The following is a 16,023-nucleotide window of genomic DNA, read 5'->3' as shown; positions in this document are numbered from 1 at the left end:
CCATGACTTTATGCTCTGAAGGTGCTCAGAGGCTTCCTTCATCCATTGCTTTCAGGTCTGAGAGGAACTGGATGCTGTTTATACCCACTTGTGCTGTCAAGAAAAAAGGTGGAGCAAGAGGTGTGCCCGTGAGGTCCAACCAGCGGAGTCCCACCATATAGAGACACAACTGTGGGACAGCCACAGCACACGTGCTTGCTTGTTTTACTCAAGTGCTGAACCATGGAGACCAGGCAAGCTGCTGTGGGAAAGGGGGTTTGATGGGAACTGCCAGTGAACTTCACCGGGACTGGAAGGAGAAGGGCAGGAACCTCTTGAGTGCAACGTTTCTGTAGTACTTTTAAACATACCAGGAGACAGGGAGTTGCCTTTTGTAAGTAAATACAGTTGCAAGAGAGAGACAATGTTCTGACTGTATGAGAAAGGACTCGAAGCAGATCATTTTAAAGCTGATGCTGTTAAGAAAAAGCTGACTTCCGTAATCTTTGTTCCTTCATTCACATTTTTTCTTTTTTGTTAGTCAGCCTCAGGAAATGAGAACATTCTTTTGGCTTTCCATGCCTGAGTCACATCTTATGTGTGTGTGTATATATTTCTATATATAACAAATATGTTAAAACATCTGGGGATGTTTGTTTCAGAGAGATACTTGTTTTATATTAGGGCATCTAAGTTTTAAATGTTTGTACGCAGTTGGATGTTCCCAAAGTTTCCCATACTTCTCTGATTACAAGGACATATATGTTGCTGTCAGAAAAGCTGAGGGAAATGTGCTGATAACCTAGGCAATATACAAGCAAATAAAAGTAAAGCCTTTATAGAAAGTGAGAATTTGGTTGGTTTTGGGTTTTTTTCCCCCAAAATTAAACTATCAAAGAGGTTGTTTAATGTAAGTTGCATCCAAATACATCGCTCTTTAGTGTTTGCCAAATATCTATTTTGTGCAAAAAAAGAGTGAGCAGAAAACTGGAAAATCTCAGTAGCTCTTCTCTTGTTCTCTATTAAAAAAAAAAAAAAAAGGAAAAGGAAGTAATTAAAAGCTCATTATGCCCATCTCTGCTGTTTAGCGATCTGACACACTAGGCTCTGGCAGCACTCTGGATGAACAGCGGGGTCTTGCTGCCTCCATCTGTCCTCCCAACAGGGTCACACAGGGATCGTGAGACTCCATTTTAAAAGGGAAAAAAAAAAATCCATTTAGTTTAACTGAAGGCCAAATATTTAACTTTGCTGGGGGAGGTGGTGGGATTTAGGAGAAGGAATTAAATTTCCACCCTTTGTTGTTTAAAATAGCTGTGCCAAAAATGTTGGGAGAGACTAGGGACACTGGGCTCCGGCACTTTCCTATGAAGGGTGGGATGGCAGCAGGGCATAAGGGGAAAGTACCCCCAAAGGGGCTCCATCCACCTCCAGGTGTTCACAGCAGCTTCTGCTCCCGCAGCTCCCACAGAAATGCCCTCGAGTTTATGGCTCAGATAAGAAACCTCTCACTGATCAAATATTTTGATTGCATCCTGGCCTTCCTGCTAGTTTCTTTGATCTTTTCTCGTCAGTGGATTATAGTGGACTTTCAAAAGTCTTGCTTGTTGAAATAGTTGTATAAATATGGTCCTCAGGGTAGGTGTTATTTAGAAAAGTACTTAGCTCCCAGAAAAAAATCTACCTCCGTTTGCCCCTTCAGTGGTGCTCGTTTGCCATCAAAGAAGTGTGATTTCTAAAATTATATCAAAGAATAGCAGCTTATTGTTAATTGTTTGAAATAATCTAAAGCCTGGTGGGGCTTATTCTTTTGGCTGATTTCCTGTTCATTTGAACACTGAAGAACAGTTTCAGCTTCACATTTAAAAAAATAAAATAAAAATAAACCTGTAAAGCTAGGACAGTCTCTGGGGGAAACTGATGGGCTCACAGCCCTGGGGTGAATCCCCTTCTGTTGAAATCTCCAACAGTTACAATTTCTCTTTTTTTCCAAAGAGCAAAGGCTCCGCTTCTCCCCAGGCATCCCACTCCCATGACATCCCTTGTGAAATGGCGTCACTTAACTCTGCTTGATGCCACGTTGGGAGCTGGATGTCTTCTGGTGGTGGCACAAGGTCATCCAGTTACCAGGTTGAGTTTAGCTTTGGAGAGTGACTGGGGTGAGGGAAGATGATGAGTTGTGCCATAGATTTGCGGTTAGATAAAGCAAAGGAGAAGGGATAAAATATTGCTAGTGGCTATGTACAGTGTAAGCCCAAAGGTCAGAGTTTCCAATCTGTGTCTAAGACTGAAGGCTTTGTTTTCCTTAATCATAGAGTACTTAAGGTTGGAAAAGACCTCTAAGATCATCAAGTCCGACCGTCAGCCCAACACCATGCTTGGTTGCATGCAGGATGGGAATGATTGCCCTGACTTTTCCAGTGGGACCTGGAGAGGCTCCAAGTGGTGCGGGACATCCCATGCCTCTGGCTCTGGCTGGGTCAATACATATCCCAGCATCCCAGCTCTGTTCTCAAGGGACAACGAGATGCTTGCTCCTCAGTATTGGTTCACATCTGAGGCAAACCAGAAGAGCAGATGCTGCTCTTCAGACCCATCCCTTCCTCAGCGTGCATTAAATTTACTGCTGGACCAGGGCTTCGTTTTGAAAAGTATAGAGAAAATTCAGTGCTGTTTTAGTGTCACGTTTCATAGTGCTGCTTTATTTCAATGTGAGTGAAGCTCTTTGTGTTTGCAGTTGCTTAGGTGATAAAGTGCAAGGGGGAAATTATTTGGATTTCTTGTGTTGAATTGAATCTGAGTTCCAAATGTGAAAATTAATATTTTTATTATTACCATGCAATGATGGGTAAACAGTACAGTTAAGAGGATCCTTGATGTTACCTTTGGGAAAATTGCTAGAACATGATGAAATGACAGAGGATCCAGGAACAGTAATGTTGCATTATCGCTCAAGTTTCATGAGAAAGCTTTCTGCTCACCTTAGGCGATTTATTCATTTATAAATAGCTTTGTGAACCCGTGTTTAAGAGAGAGATTGAAAGAATTTAATGGTGTTGCATGATATCGATGTCTTTCCAGGGCAGTTTCAGCATCAACAGATTCCCAAGGTAGGCAGAATTACGAAATGAGCATTCTGTGTCATTTGAGGTAACATCGGTGTAGTCATTTTTACCTGTTGGATTTCGGTAATGTGTGGCTGAGTAGCTGTGTAGTGGTTTGATTGGGATAATAGATTTTCTATTAAGTCCATAAACATACTGTTTAAAATGTGCAGCAGTGTTACTTCCATGCATGTACAAAAATAACTAGTGGAGTCCATGAAGGGAAGTGATGAGGAAAATGCTGAGTTGTAAGTCTCTGTGTGCCCGGGAGAACCGCCACGGCCATGCAGACAGCACTTGGATGAGTTGAGTGGTGGCAGCATAGCACTGGGAGGCCTTCTGGGGGAAGAAGGGGTCTATCCTGCTGGAGAAGGAACCACTTCACTGAAAGCTGTCTGCTGGCATCCCACCCTTGTGGTCATGAAGGATGTTGATGGTACTAATGTTAAGCAGAGGATTTTTCTCTCCTGTGATGGCTAATGTTCTTCATTTGTTTTGCATTACAGATATTTACCAGTTCTTCCTGCCACAGTGGGGGAGAACATAATGAAAAACTGCTGAGTCCAGATTTTCTGACACATCATTAATCCCTTTTCATGAAAGTGCATGCAGAATGAGCAGGGCTTTAGTTCCAGAACAAAAGACTTTCTTTCGAACTTGAAAAAACTAAGTTATCTACTCTATGTTGATTAAATAATAATGTTCTTGTAGCTGATCTTGGGGATGTAAGGGAGGCAGGCTTTGCCTGAAACAGTTAGAAGGAGAATCTTAGTTCGTCACAGTAGTAATACATTGTTCTGCATTCTACGAAAAGCTAAAGTTCATGTTCATCTAAAGTTCATGTTCATCTAAAGTTCAATAAGCTAGAAAAAAAAGCGTTTGTGCCACTAGTATCAAATATTTCAGATTATAGTGTTGAATGGTTCATTAATGCTTGACTGGAAATGTTGCAAGGATGTTAACAGAATTGTCTTTACTGAAAACTTGGTTTAATTTGCTTTTTTCCTTATGATATTAGCAGAAGTCAGGAGAGACGAGGTTATAATATTTGTCTCAAATATATTTATCTTAAAGTGAACATTCAAGATTTACAGAAAGGATGTACTTGTTTTTCGGAAATTCATAAACAGTGAAATGTATCTATGTAAAAATAATTATATTAATTTGTTTAGTCTGAAGGCAATGTAGTCCTGATCACACAGAGCACTTGAGTTAAATTCCTCAGTTCACTCGTGTCAAGTTACAAGTTTAAACTTTCATTTCCTTGGAGCCAGGAGCTCAGGTGCATGGAGCTGGCATAGCATACATCCGCAGGAACAATGCCTGAGGTCACCCTCATGTGTGGCTCATGCAAGGGTTAAACTGCATCTGTGCTTCTTTCTTCTATTTATAAGCTTTCTTAGAGATAGAGTCATAGACTTATTTAGGTTGGAAGAGACATAATTTTTAACATTGAGTCCAACTGTAAACATTGCTGTGCCCACCACTAAACCATGTACTTAAGCATGATAACTACATGTCTTTTCAATACCTCCAAGCGTAGTGGCTTAACTACCTCCCTGGGCAGCCTGTTCAGATGGTCGAGATGGCTGTGTCAGAGAATGTGAAGCGTTTAAACCAAACAAACGTGTAAAAGAGTGGCAGGAGAAAATGTAGAATGTTTTCTTTTTCTTAAAGTGATTCTGCCATCAATTATTCCATAACTTTGTTCATTGTGTACAAGCAGGTGTTGCAATAGGATGTTGTCTCCAAAATATTACTAGCAATTGCCTGGGCAGGTGTATAAACAAACACAGGATGACCCTGCTGAAGTGTTTCTTCTGAAGCAAGAAATGCATCAACAAGAACTGCTAACATTTTAAAACCTCAGTGGGTGACGGTATGGCATCCAAAGCACTGTGGCAAGGGGTGCTGCAGTTCTGCCTGTTGCCTTTGCAAATTGTCATTGCTGGCATTTTTCTCCTTGGTTGCTGGGAAATTGCAGTTGCCACTTGGCAAGGTAATGCTGCCTATACCCAAGGAGAAGCCAGTGGTGTGGCATGGAGCAGCTGGGGAAGGCATGTGAAACAGCTGCTTGGTGAGTGATAAAAGTTACAGACCTTCCCACCAGGCCTGTCCTGATGGGCTTCATGCACTGAACTGCAAATTTTGCTCTGTATAAGTAACAAAAGAGTTCAAAGAAACAGTGACAGCAACCGGGGATGTCCAAACACAAGGCAGCAGTTGGCAGCCTGCATGGTAGCATGTGTGTGGGAACCCTGCTGGCAACCTCACGAAGTTGTGATGCCACCTCTTCTGTCTTTTCTCAGTACCAAAAGAATTTTTCTTCCTTATGTACCCTATATTTTTTTATTACCTTATTGTGACATGCTAGGAAGTTTGATTTTCTAACAGCTCAGGTGTATCCTGTTTCTTTGCTTCTGTAAGCATGCATTTTCTGTGCTAAGAAATGTGTGCTTTTGCAAAGGATGTCTTCAGTGCTTCATCAACCCAAGCCACAACAGTGTCTTTCTCTTTGTCTTCAGCATATAGGCACAAGGCCACACTATGAACTGATTGCACTCCGAACTTATGTACAGGAGGGAGAAGAGGGGAAACTGCAGCTGAAGTCAGGAATTGTTTGCTTATTCATTACTTACAAAGAGTCAAACTGAGGTCATTTCTAGCTGGCCAACGTGCTACTGCTTGCTTCTCTTGATCTCTCTCTGCGGAGGCAACGTTTGCATCATACCTCTGGCTGCATCTTTTGGGACGTGAGGCCAGCAGCCCAGGGAGGATGAAGTTTAAATTGCTCCACGTTTTTTTCTAAGAGTACAGAAGTGTATTCTACAGGAGAAGAAATGTGTCCACCTCTCAGAACTGGAGGAGTTTGATTCAAAAGGGGGCTTTCTGCATTTCCACATTAAGAGGGAAATAAGATGTACCACAAACTGCCTTTAGCATTTTTTTTAAATAGAGTAGCTTTTGCAGAGGTATTTTAAAATGAGAGGGTTACTTAATTTTTGCTGCTTGACAGTGATATGGAACTACCTGAGGAACAGGTTTTAAGAATATTTCCCCACCCCCGCCCTTGTTATTTCTTTTTTTTTTAATTTTAAACTCTAAAAATGTCAATTTTATCTTCCCTGACTCCTATATCTGGAAGATCTGAGGCATACTTGATGGGAACGGATGTCAGTTTGTTCTGGTACAAAACCATCTGTGAACAAGCCCTGGGGTTTTACTGTCACATCCCATGTGCGGTTGCTGTTGTCATGTTAATAGCTTTTCAGTCAGATGAGAGTTTTCTAGCCTAGAGAGGAACTGAATTTGTAATGGAGAAAGTAAACTTCTGGAAAGGGGGGGGGGAAGCAATTGTGATTAAAAAATGGTTATCCTAATTTATCTTTTTGCCAGCTTCTATAATAATGGTTGAAATGATTACCCGTGAGAAATAGAGGTGATTTCCCCTCACTCAGAATAGAGCTCTTTTCAGATCTGCAGGGGCATGTATCATTAGCTTCAATAAGAACAGATTCGCGGAGCTTTGTGACAAGTCCTCAAGACTGCATGCATATAAATAAGCAAATTCTGCACCAGTTTAAAGTAATATTTGATTATCTTCTGCATGTCATTAGGAACACAGAAGTATCTCAAGCCGTGTGTTTGATCACTTGTTTAAGGTTTCTGAAAACATGTGCAAATGCTGGAGGTTAGCGTGATTAATTGATTCAATTCTGATGGATTACAGCAAGTCCTTCGCAGTCCTCCTTGAAGTCAAGTGAAATTCTGTTGTTCTGTTTAATGGGGCATGGTTTAGACGCAGGGGTCCATAAGTGGGACATCAGTGGCCAAATAAGACAAAATACATGGTAATACTTGGAAAAGAACTCTGTTGGTTTTGAAACCTTGCTTCTGCATCTCAGATACAGAGACAAAACTATCGCTGTTTTGAGTTAGTTTTGCCCAGATGGTATAGTAAGGTCAGTTTCATAACAGTTACAGTTGGAGAGGATATTTTCCTTATCTTTTGTTTCTTTCATTTAAAGAAGAACAGCTTCTTGTTAGATAAATGGCTATAGTATGCCTGTGCAGTGTCACATCCTTGTCCCCACAGATAAATACCTTCAGCTGAAGGTGTCGTAGGTTGGATTTTACGCCTAGTAAAGTATAGCCTGTATAAGTTGTGTCTTGCTTATAGCTAGTAACTAAGGCAGCTCTTTTTTTATACAAAAGATCTGAATTTAATTAAAAGGGATTGTTGTAGTTGTGTGATCCTATAGTTTTATTTACAGTGTTTTTCAACATATCTTGGCAACGCCCTTTCATTGCCATAATTGGGTGTGCATAGTTTGGCAAACAGTCATGCAGATGTAAATGTGAGAAAGAAAACCAAAGTCCAGACCCTCAGGCTACAAAAAGCGAGTCTGCACAGGTCTGCTTGCTCAGAAAGTCAGCACCCAAATGACATTTAGGTTTCAGTCTCATGCAATGGAGTACTGAGTAGTTATGTATTAACTCAGTGTAGTGTGAACTGGTGTCATTTAATTTACATTTTTACCCTCGTAGCCACTTTGGTGATGAACTGCGTGTCATTCTTTCTGTTTCGGTGCAAATGAAACGGTTATGGATGGATAAGCAAGAAGGAAGTACCTATTCACGTGAGCCTTCATGGATTGTTGGATGAGCTTTGTGGAGTGGATTTTACAGCAAACGTGTTGTGTTTGTGTAAAGAAGCCAAGGTCTGGGTTTGAAGTGGAGTTGCTACTGCAAGTGGCTGGGAGTGGGGTGGGGATGGAGCCCATGGGACTGTGGGCTGTGGGGCTGCTGGTGACCTGCATGTGAGACACTGTCTCTGACGTAGGTGAGATCTAGGTGATATCCTGGGCATGTGTGAGTCTGGTCTGAGGAGCTTGACTGCTGGCAGTGTTTTGCAGTAGTTAAATTTTGACAAAGCCCTCCAAGAAAGGGAGAGCAGGGGAGAGGTGCTACACCTTGTAGTATGGCTTAGTGAATGATGTACATGAATAAAACATAGGGAAGGTGGCATTTATACATCAACTTGGACAAAGAGATTTCAATCACTTATGGTGCATCCCACAAGTGGCAAGGCATTTCAGTGCAGAAGAGGCTAAAGAAGGAAGGGAGGTGAAGATAAAACTTACAATATATAAGTCACTGTGGTTTCTAAAGTGCCTGGTTTATTTGTACTGCTTCCTCAATGTTTCTTATGTTACTTGGCATTGTACCAGTACTTTTCAATGACATTAGGAACAGTACACTGAGATTTAATGGCAAAAACAGGGTTTCTGTTCATTTGGTATTATTCTCCACTCCCCTGCGAACCAGATTTGACTCTGGACATGAAGTTACTAATCTGTGTGTGTGTTGCATTGCATTTCTGTTCCTAATTAATGTATGCAAGTATGGTGATTTCTGCTGAATTCTGAGCACTGGGTCAGGATGCTCAGAGCTGCCTGCTATTATGTCCTTTATAAATACTCATGGAAAAGCCAGCTTCTGAAAGGGATAGTTAAAAGGCAAGGAACGAAAGATTTTCCACGCTGGCCATAACAGTGTAAACTAAATATGACATTAAATAGATGCTTGGACTACTTTGGCTTCCTTTCAGCAGTACTCCCGTCGTAGCATCCTCAAAGGCAAGGGAATGAGAGAGGGGGCACTTTAATTACAAGGATAGCTAAAAGCCAACAAAATTAGGAAGACATCTCTGCTGCAAGGGGTAGGGTGTTTAGAAAGGTCTCTTTCCCTCAGGCTTGTTTTGTGGCTATTAGGCTTTCAGCAGGAGCAGGGTGGTGAAGTGCCTCAGTCTGTCGTGGTCTCTGTTCAATCAGACCTACTGCCTCAAAAGGGGCAGCAGTGGGTCCATCCTTCATGTGGGGCTGCTCTTGCAGCCCAGCCACGCAGGTGTGATGGCAGCAAGGTTTAGCTGTAGGAACAGAGCAGGAAAGGGTCTTCTGAAAAGATACTTGACCAGCTTTGAGTCCGTATGCTGATCATTTTTTCACCTGCATCACTGGTCAGAGGACTGTGTGGAGATCCAGGAGCTCACTGCTTCTCTCCTGGAGGAATGCCAGATCTTGCTTGGCCTCTCCCCAAGCACTCCCAAAGAGTGAAAGATGACTGACCACAAAAAAAGTGGTTGAGATGTTTAAAAGCTTGGGTTTTGCCCAGTACTTGGAAAAAAAATGCCTAGCTTCATGCATATTACAAGTTACAAGTCCTCTGAATCATTTCCTGAGGGAGGGTTATAACAGTGATGCTCTCTGATCAGTCATTCAGGTGGGAATCCAGATGTTTAAATTTCTGGAGTGTGTTGTACATGGCCTTGACATTTAAAATGTTTCCAAAAGAGTACAGACTAGCATTTTTATATATATTTTATTCCAGTTAAAAGTATTGGTGTATTTTTGTGTATGCTATAAGGAACTCTGATTCCTATCCCAGTTTCTGAAAGAAAAAAATTGCTGGTGTTGTTGAGGAGCACACATTATGTATAAGTTAAATAATGGGCTTAGGGCTGGGCTTCACATGTGTATAATGCTGATTGGTGGGACAAACGTAGTAGACACAGGCAATAATGATATCTCTGTTTAATTAGATAGGGCACACAGCAGAGAATTTATGCCAGCTCGGGGAAGACTGATGATAACTTCACATTAGTAGGTTTTATACCAGGACAGGTCACCTGTCACAGGTCACAGGCACCTGCTCTGGGTAGAACTGTAGAATCATAGAATCGTTAAGGTTAGAAAAGACCTCTAAGACCATCCAGTCCAAACATCAACCTAATACCACCATGCCTACTAAACCGTGTCCTGAAGTGCCACATCTATATGTTTTTTGAAGATCTCTAGGGACGGTGACTCCACCACTTCCCTAGGCAGCCTGTTCCAATGCTTGACCACTCTTTCAGTAAAGAAATATTTCCAGATATCCAATCTAAACCTCCCCTCGTGCAACTTGAGGCCGTTTCGTCTCATCCTGTCACTTATTACTTGGGAGGAGAGACCAGCTTCCACCTTGCTACAACCTCTGTTCAGGTAGTTGTAGAGAGCAATAATGTCACCCCTCAGCCTTCTCTTCTCCAGCCTAAACAATCCCAGTTCCCTCAGCTGCTCCTCACAGGACTTGTTCTCCAGACTCCTCACCAGCCTCGTTGACCAAAAAGAGTTTGTAGTGGACTGGAACTCAGCACCACACTGCTTCAGCACGTTTAATCCTGCCTGAGAAGCTGTCAAATGAGCTGTGTATAAACTGAGTCTCTGAACTGTGATTTTAAGGAGATGCAGCTTCCTGGAGGTCAGAGAGCAGGCCCAGGAATGGTATACAGATTTTTTTTGTTGTAGTTGTTTGTTTGGGAAAAAGAGATCTTAAAAGCATCTGAACACAAGCAGCAAACAAAGGAAGCCTTTGGTTTGCCAAATGTCTGGCTCATAAGAACATCAGCAATGAGATGCTCTTGAACTGGCATCCATCTCCTGCCTTAGGGGGAAAAAACAGTCTCTGTTGTTCCTTAGTGGTGTCTGTTTTACAAACCCTTTGTTTTTATACCCTCGGTTGTAGGTTGATTGAACTGATTATTCTGTATTTGGAAAGGTGCCTTTGAGCAGTCTAAGCATATACTAATGTTGGATAAAACAACCTCCCTCCCTCAAGTAGAGGAACACAGAAGTGTGGCATTCTCTGGCTCCCCACTGGGAGTGTGACGAGGGTGTAGCACAGTCTCCACTGACATATTCATCCCTCCCTTTGGGTGGGTGTGTGCTATCTGGCATGGTTGGCCTTTATACATTTTTTTAAGATTTTATTAAAAATATACATTTCTCTTGTACTTTATTCAAGTATAAATAACGTATTAGTGAAGGTCTCCGTAGCTGAAATGAATTCAGTAGGAGATCCTATGGCTGATCTGACCACAAGGCAAGTTTTGTTTTCTTCCCTTTTGCCTCTTGCTTCCAGTATCTAATTGCTGTTCCATGGTTCCTGGCATTGATGGTTAAAGCTGAAGGCTGATTTCTTTTTTATTTTTGTTTTAATATCTTTTGGCATCTGTAAGCTGAAAGTCAGAATATGGGAAGTCCAGAATTTAAAAGAACTTTGAGCATGTTCTTCAAGGAAATCAGTTTTAACGTCAATTTTTAGGTACAGGATAGCTTAAGATAATTTAAATCAGGATAATTTAAAAGCTGTTTTTCTGCAATGATTCCAGGAAGAAAAGGCACTGGGTTAAAGTCCCATTTTTGGAACCGCTGAGCATCTGAAGCCATTCTTATCGATTTGGGCAGAAGTTCAGATATATTCTCCCAGCCTTTTCTTTGAAGGCACTCCCCTTGGTCTTGCTTGCATTTCACACAATGTATTTCATATAATACCAATGTATATCATCTTCTCTGGCTGCATTGCTGTCTTAAATCCATTTACTGGAATTCTTGTGCTTTCTTTTCAAGCATTACTGCTAACCACTAATAAATCTGGAACATATTGGGACTTGGTGAGCTTTCCAAGATGAAAATTCATTGTTTCCCGTTACAGGCTGTGGCTGGCAATTGCCTTCCCCGCGCTCCCACCCTTGGTCATCTGAATTCCTCTCTCACTGCAGAGCTGTCCCTGCTTATTGCCACTTTAATCCCTGCTTCCTGTGGGTGTCTCTTCCTAGGGTGGTCCTGATGGAAAATGTGCCTGCAGTTCCTCCTGCAGGGGGGTCAGAAGGCTCCTGACACAGACTCTCACAAATCCCAACTGAACCTCTTCTTCTGCAGTGACTGCAAGAAGTTTCAGTAACTTGAAGTGACTCAGAAGAGCAGCCGGGGACTCAGCGCAAAAGATAAGACTTCAAGTAAATCGAGATTACATGTCCCAAATCACGTATTTTACTGAGTTCTTTTTCACCTATCTTTGTTTTTGTTTTAAATGTTTAGGATGGGAAGTGTCTTTTCGCATTTCTGTAGCTGCCCAGTATATCGAAGCTCTTGCATAAACGAAGTAGTCAAAAACTACTCTCAAATCTCTGATTGTCACAGATGCCAGCAATAAGTAGCAAGTTTCATTGGCTGCAGTCTGGCTGTCTCTCCCCAGATTTTATGTTCACAGTAACGTTGGAATAGAAGATGACAAAAAGCCTGTGCTTTTCTCCCCATTGCTCCTGCTCAGAGGTAGCAGCACAACAGAGCTGCGATGGGGTGGTACCCAGGGCACACAGGGAGCGGAGCACACAGGAGATGCTGCAGGAAGGTAGACTCCCACGGCCAGGCTCCCAGCTGCCGAGTGCGGTTTTGTCTTGGTTGTTTTGTGCTTTTTTTTAGTAAAAACTTCCTCTGCATTTTTTTTCCCTTAAGTTGAGGGAACCGAAACTGGTTTTCCATGCGTGGTTTCAGATGGAAATGCCTTTCTTCCTCCTTTCCCTTCTGTCAAAAGAACTAGTGGAAAAATTTTTGAGTATTATTCAAAGACCTTTTTTTTCCCCCGAGGCTTACTCTTTACTTTGGACTGATGCCTCACTTTTCAGTAGCAATCAGAGCTACCAAAAAAATAGGTAGAAGCAAAGTAACTTTTCAAAAATTAATCTGGTAACCTTTTCATATATCAGGATTGATAATTGTATGTAACTGACATAGCCACAATCCACAAATGGTAGTAAAATAAAGATTCTTTGGGCTGGCACTTTTTTGCTGACTTGAATGAATTCCGTTATGGGCTATGTTCAAAATAACTTGGCATCCTTGCAGCTCTGTATTACTTAGAAAGCAGAAAAGTAAATTTTGGAAGTAACTTCTTTCTGTTATTGGAATACCCAGTACACAAGATTAGTGTTTACTTTTTGTTAGGCACAACATCTGGGGATTTCAGTTTCTTCTGCTAAATCTTATGTTCAAATCAGGGTGGTGATGGTTACTCTGAAAGAAGTACATCAGGGGTTTTTTTTGAGCTGTATGGCAGGATTATTTTCAAATGAGTTCTTTGTAAATTTTGAGTGTTTATGGAAGTCCTAGATTAAAGCACATTTCCTTCTAGGGCTTATGTTTTCCTCATCTGTTCCTGTCATTACTACAAACATGTAATTTACCATAAGCAAATGAATTAAAGGAAAAAATAAGCATATAATTCTAATACAATTTATGAAAATGGCCTATATCCTACATTTGCCCTGTTCTCCACACAAGTAAAAGCAACATGTACCTTACCTCACACCTGATGTTAAGTTTATATTTATTTATATGCTGAGTAATTGATGTGCTACTGAACTTCATGACTTGCTATTTTTATAGCAGTTAGAAGTAAATGGAAGTAGAAATGGGAATGTCCGCTGTCAGAGGAAGCACTAATGACACAGGAAAAAATCACTGCAGATTAGTATTGACTTTAGACCTCCTTTTTTAACTGCTTGTTAAGGGTGCACCACAATGGTAGTTCTTTATCTGTACATGATAATTTGCCTGCATAACACAGTTCATATGCAACCCATATTTAGATCACTTCTAGGATTGCTGTGAATGCTCCTTTTCCACATTCTTTCACAAAGGGTGTGTGTCCACAGAAGCTTTAAAAATTACTTTTAAGGGAAAAAAATTCTGAAAAATACCACACCCTCTTGGTCTAAAGAAGCCTTGTGCTGTTTTTCTTTTGGTTATGTTTTTTGTTATGTATTTATGTGCTTGTGGTGGCTCCCTGAGCAGATATATCTGCAGAAGGTTAAGTCTTGATGTGATCCTTATTTTAGTCTCTCTCAAGGAGAGCAGAGCATGGAAGGGCTTGGATGAACATTTTGGAGAAGACTAGCTGAAATAAAAAAAGGAATCGGGTGCATGCAGAGTTATGACCTCCTGCTACTCTGTTCTAGTCTTCATTTGCTATTCCCTTCACCATTTCAGCTGGCATCAGACTGAGCGCTTGGGTTTCAGCAGTTGTCTGCTTGCTGTCGAAATGCATCCTGCTTCTTGCATCAAGCAGCCATTGTTAACGTGTTATCTGGCACAGCGGTCTCCAAAGGGGGATGCTTGCACAGCATGATGCAATGAGGTGTGGGAAGGAAATAGTAGGACTTCAGTAGTATACACACATAATTTATAAATAATTAAATAAATAAATGTATTTTAAAAATATAATAAAAAACATATATCCAGGGGAGTTTGTGGTGTGTGCTCAGACGTCTTTGCTGATAGGGATACATTACCAAAATAGTTTGAAGACCACAACTCTAGCAGGTGGAAAATCAGTTCTTTCTTTTTTCCCCTTATTTGCCCCCTGATTATGGCTCTGCTAAATTCATCCCTCCAAAAGTACAGCCTCCTCCCATCTTTTAGACACTGTGTAATGAAATTATTCTCCCAAGTAACTCAGCTGAATGTTACCCTTTCTCCAGAAGAAAACATATATGACTGGGTCTGGCTGAAGGGGAAGCAGCTTGCAGCCTGCTTTTAATTGAAGTGCATGCATGTGATCTTTTCCATTTGATTTGAGTGGGACCTGGTTGGTTTCCCAGTGCAGGCAAAAGAGCTGTTTTCTCCTAAAGTGAAATGCCTGGTATCCGATGCTCTATTTATTGAGGCCAGTTAAGGGAAAGAAAGGCGAAGGGGCACAGCTGGGCAATGAGGCGATCGAGGCGGAGCGGGAGCAAGTGTGGTGCTGAGATTTGCAGGGCTGGCAGGGAGCAGCAGATGTGGGGGTGAGGTGACTCAGGCAGCATCCCTACCACTCCACCCTGCTGTGCCTCCAGACCCGGATTCCTCCTGCCACTCCTTTACTCTTGGAGCAGTGTTTCCCTGCCTTCCCCAAAAATGAAAAAGCAGGAGCCTGACAAGGTGCTTTGGAGGATGACCTCTGCCAGGGCACAGCAGCAGGATCCTGCTCCCAGCAGCAGCCAGATGAGCTTCTGGTGAACCTGCAACTTCACCCCATGTGGAGTTAGGAACTTAGGTTCAAGCTAATGGCCCCCTCATGAGCACTCAAATGGGTGGCCAGCACAGGCGAAGCGATTTGCTCCTCTTTGCACTGCCTGGTGTAAACATTCAGGCAAAGGAGTGGGACAGATGGACATCCCCTGTCTACCTGTGTCCCTAGCCAGTGCTTTCAGAGCCAGCTCTTAAATGCCAGAGCCCTCCAGCCCAGCTGGCAGGCAAGCTGAAAATCCAGCTGATGCGGAACTGTATTACTAATAAGTGCTTTGCTCACAAGCTTGAATACCCTGAAGTCCTTTTGCTCAAGTTAAACTCTTCTGGGTGGTTTTTGTTTCTTCTTAACTAAACAGCCTTTCTGCTAGAGCATACTTCTAGGCTCCAGGTGGTCTGAGGTAAGGATGCAAGCTCCACAACTGCCAGCTGAGACCTGAACAACCTCCCTGCCTTATGGGACTACTTGCGGGCAAATAGTTTAAGGACCGGAAGATGCACAAACACTAGAGACAGATCTGTACACAGTAGAGGGAAGCAGCCAGTGGAGGACTGTGATATTTAAAAAGGTTAAGTCATCTGAGGAGTAGTCCCTACGTTGACACCCCTGCCCTGACACTCCCTTCCTTCTACCTAAAATAAGCAAAATCAGGTAAAACTGTCAGAGGAATATAATTACTGGGTTACGATGTACTTAATATTCCACTGGTGGCATTGCAAAAATAATAATTAAAAAAAAAATGTTGATACTAAATTACTAAATCTCTTCATTTGATTGTACAGTATTAAGCAGTAAGGTGATTGAACTTGATTTATAATGAAAGTATTTTTGTTTGCCCTTAATGATTGTTTTTGCTATGGCCAGCACAATGGAGTAGCAGTTCAGGTTATCCTGCATTTGTGACGGATACACCTGCTTTGCTGTATGGTGTCCTCATTTTTCAGCGAGAGGAAAGGAGAAGAGTCAGATATGTAAGCTTGGAAAATTATCGCATAGCTGCTGTCACATAAAGCAGAATGAATTGCAAGAGTTTTAACCTACAAACTGGCAC

At 41.9% G+C, this 16,023-nt stretch overlaps 1 protein-coding gene across 2 annotated transcripts in view; it reads left to right on the top strand.

Moving 5' to 3' along the window:
* The window catches only part of LIMS1 (LIM zinc finger domain containing 1), a 75,290-nt gene that overhangs the window by 6,703 nt on the left and 52,564 nt on the right, over positions 1–16,023 (top strand). Inside the window, exon 2 of one of the 2 annotated variants that reach the window (XM_054081702.1) lies at positions 56–233. The exons of the other annotated variant lie outside the window; for it this stretch is intronic. Within the exon in view, the coding sequence (XP_053937677.1) occupies positions 223–233 (11 nt within the window). The 5' untranslated portion in view covers positions 56–222. The remainder of the gene's footprint in view (positions 1–55; positions 234–16,023) is intronic. 2 annotated transcript variants of the gene reach the window in all.

This window comes from Cuculus canorus, chromosome 1 (assembly GCF_017976375.1).
Source record: "Cuculus canorus isolate bCucCan1 chromosome 1, bCucCan1.pri, whole genome shotgun sequence".
NCBI lineage: Eukaryota > Metazoa > Chordata > Aves > Cuculiformes > Cuculidae > Cuculus > Cuculus canorus.
The sequence above is the reverse complement of the archived record's forward strand: the minus strand, read 5'-3'. Positions and strand labels throughout refer to the sequence as shown.